The sequence below is a fragment of the Sphaeroforma arctica genome, assembly GCF_001186125.1.
Source record: "Sphaeroforma arctica JP610 unplaced genomic scaffold supercont1.14, whole genome shotgun sequence".
Taxonomy (NCBI): domain Eukaryota; class Ichthyosporea; order Ichthyophonida; genus Sphaeroforma; species Sphaeroforma arctica.
In genome coordinates this window covers 86,965-89,802 of record NW_014040544.1, presented here as the reverse complement: position 1 = coordinate 89,802, position 2,838 = coordinate 86,965, and the positions used below count along the sequence as shown (strand labels likewise).

General features: G+C 36.9%; 1 protein-coding gene across 1 annotated transcript; it reads right to left on the bottom strand.

Annotated features, from left to right (window-relative positions):
* Positions 1–149: 149 nt before the first annotated feature.
* Positions 150–1,495, bottom strand: SARC_00459 (hypothetical protein; the record flags this gene model as incomplete). Its single annotated transcript, XM_014305849.1, has 2 exons — positions 227–1,495; positions 150–181 (listed from the first exon to the last, which is right to left on the bottom strand). Exons 1-2 carry the CDS (start codon positions 1,329–1,331, stop codon positions 150–152), a joined length of 1,137 nt encoding a protein of 378 aa, XP_014161324.1. The 5' UTR covers positions 1,332–1,495.
* Positions 1,496–2,838: the final 1,343 nt, after the last annotated feature.

Sequence of the window (2,838 nt, the reverse complement as noted above, 5' to 3'; positions counted from 1 at the left end):
GTGTGTGTGTGTGTGTGTGTGTGTGTGTGTGTGTTATTTGTGTGTGTGTGTATGTGTGTGTGTGCGTGTGTGTCCGTGTCTGTAGTGCAAAAATGACTATTAAAAACAATTCAACTTCTTTCGTAGGGGATTTTTGAGTTATTTCATTTTCAGATGATCCATGTATGCAATGCTAGACCATCTACCTGTCAAAATATAAAATACATGCATAAAGAATACAATATACCTTCGAACAGCACGTTTCCCTTTTCATTGGTGATGACAGTGTCGACAATGATGCTTTCTTTGTCTACTAGCTGGACAGGCACACCAGCCAGTGCATCTCCAGCAGACGCATGAATCAATGACGTCTGTATAGAACCCGTTCTATTCGTCGATCCCGCTTGCAACACTCTCAATCGTCCATGGACCGGGTTATCATTAACTGTTGGGGAGTACAATTTACTGTCGCGAAGTATATCACCACCCCCACTCTCGATTATATATGCTTTAGCTCCCACTACTTTGCAAGCTAGTTCAATGTCTGTTCTTCTTTTGGTTGATATTTCATTACTCCTGTAGGCTTGGATCCGTTCTTCAATAGTGCATTCGAGCGTTTTCTCACCGAATGCCGTAGAACTCAATGTCAACTGTGTATGCTCCACAGCATTGGTCTGTGCGGTGATGTATGTGGTCGCATCAATGATTCGCGGGAAGCTGCCGTAGATTTCCGACACATAGTTATGTAGCCCAAGGTGATACACAATACCTTCGTCTGTACTTTCTGACGATACACCACAGTTGGAAAGTGATTTAAGGTCTACAGTGGCCACCAATTGTACGTGACAATGGGACGTGAGATGTAATATAGGTGTGTTTCCCCCTACTTTAAGCTGATGAATAAGCGAACATTCATTGATCAAAATGTCTTCTAGTAGACGCGTGCCAAACCACGGTCCTAGATCTATAATCATAGTTATCGTCCCATCTTGTATACTATGATGTGCGATACTCGCATCGAGTACATGGTCTTCGTGGGGGTTTAGAATTGAGCATGATGAATCTGTTGTTTTCAGTGTAATATTTGCAAATTGTATTCGGAGCTCAGAAGCATATGTGAACGGATTTGCCGAGGCTGCATCTATTCTCAGTACTGTCCCACCTGCTTCATCACCTACTATAGACAAATCGTTTGTCAAAGTAATTGGATCGATGGTATACTGGCCTGCACTAAGTACCAATATTCCATCCGAGTTGTCTTTTATCGCACGTCCGAGGTCTTCAGCCGGACTCACGGAAACTGCACAGACTAAGCTGGCGAATAGTGTCATACAGATGGTGTGGAAATACATCGTCAAAAGTCTAAAGAGGGTCTACGAGACCACTGAACGATATGAGCGCTACAATAATACGCCTCGCGTGTAGATAGCTTGTTAGTATCTCTAGCATATATTTGAATGATGCATAGTGCACATGCTTTCTGCCTAGTTCTCTCTCTTTCTCTCTCTAGTAGTAGAGCAGAAGTACAACAATAACATTACATGCAACATACATGGGCATATCTATTCTTCAAATATTTTTTCCATTTTATAGGAGGCTATGAATATCTTCTAAATATATAGTAAATACGGGCACTGATTGCGCTGATAAGGGATCAGGGCCTTAGGCTTTGAAAATTCGATGCCCTACCCTGTGTGATGGTCTACAAACTCCTCTATTTATGTATTTTGACTCAACTCCTAAAACCACTTTGTATGAGCTATGTACTACATATTAATGTATTTCTTTTGTTAAAAAAAAACAATAGAATAAAAGCAACAACTAAACTAAAAAGTGTTCCGGGTTCCATCAAACAGTATACAGTTGAGTGACTTGAGTCATGACTCCGATGAGTGTGCCGCGAGAGAACATCAAATCAGAACAACAATTCAAAAATTAAAAGCATAAATTCTGAAGCCTTGACCAATCAGATATACATCTTCATCGTGACCATCTTCTCTCTCTCGTATGTGTGTTATCGCTTAGCATCACATTCCTCAAACTGAAAATATTTCTAGAGATTCTTCGATTTATATTTACATATGTATTTACATTGCTGTGTGTGTTGAAAACAAGTTGTATTTTTTAATACTAAAAGAAATGTAAAAACGAGAACAACAAGTAAACAACATCACATAACATAACTGTATAAAGCAGGTAATGAATTGGTACGTGAATGGATACAGTCTGTATCCTCGTGTACATATGTATGCAGCGATGTGATACACACACGAGCCTTCATGCAACAAATTGTAACATACGGGCGATACTTTGGCCACAAGATGTGACCATATCTACACTTAGAAGACGGTCCCTACTGCATTAATAAATAAATATGTGTAAATAAAAGACTCGCAAAGTTAAGCTCTATATTTGTTCTCAATTTAGGAGGCTATGCCGTATTGTATATATGTGTATTTATCGTACATATTCATACGTACAAGTGTGTATATTGTATACATAGTGCATCTTTGGATTTGAACCATTAGGGATGACACACCCAGATATATACAAATTGGTATCATGTGTTAAAGAAGCATATCGCTCTAATATCATCGACGAACGCTTGACATTCTTTGAAATAGATACATATTTAATATATATATATATATATATATATATATATATATAGATTTATAATATATATATATATATATATATATATATATATATATATATATATATATATATAGATATATAATATATATATATATATATATATATATATATATATATATATATATATATATATCTGCTATCTGTTTGTATATAGTTATATAGGTACCGATATATATTGAAGATATGCATATCTGATTGTAC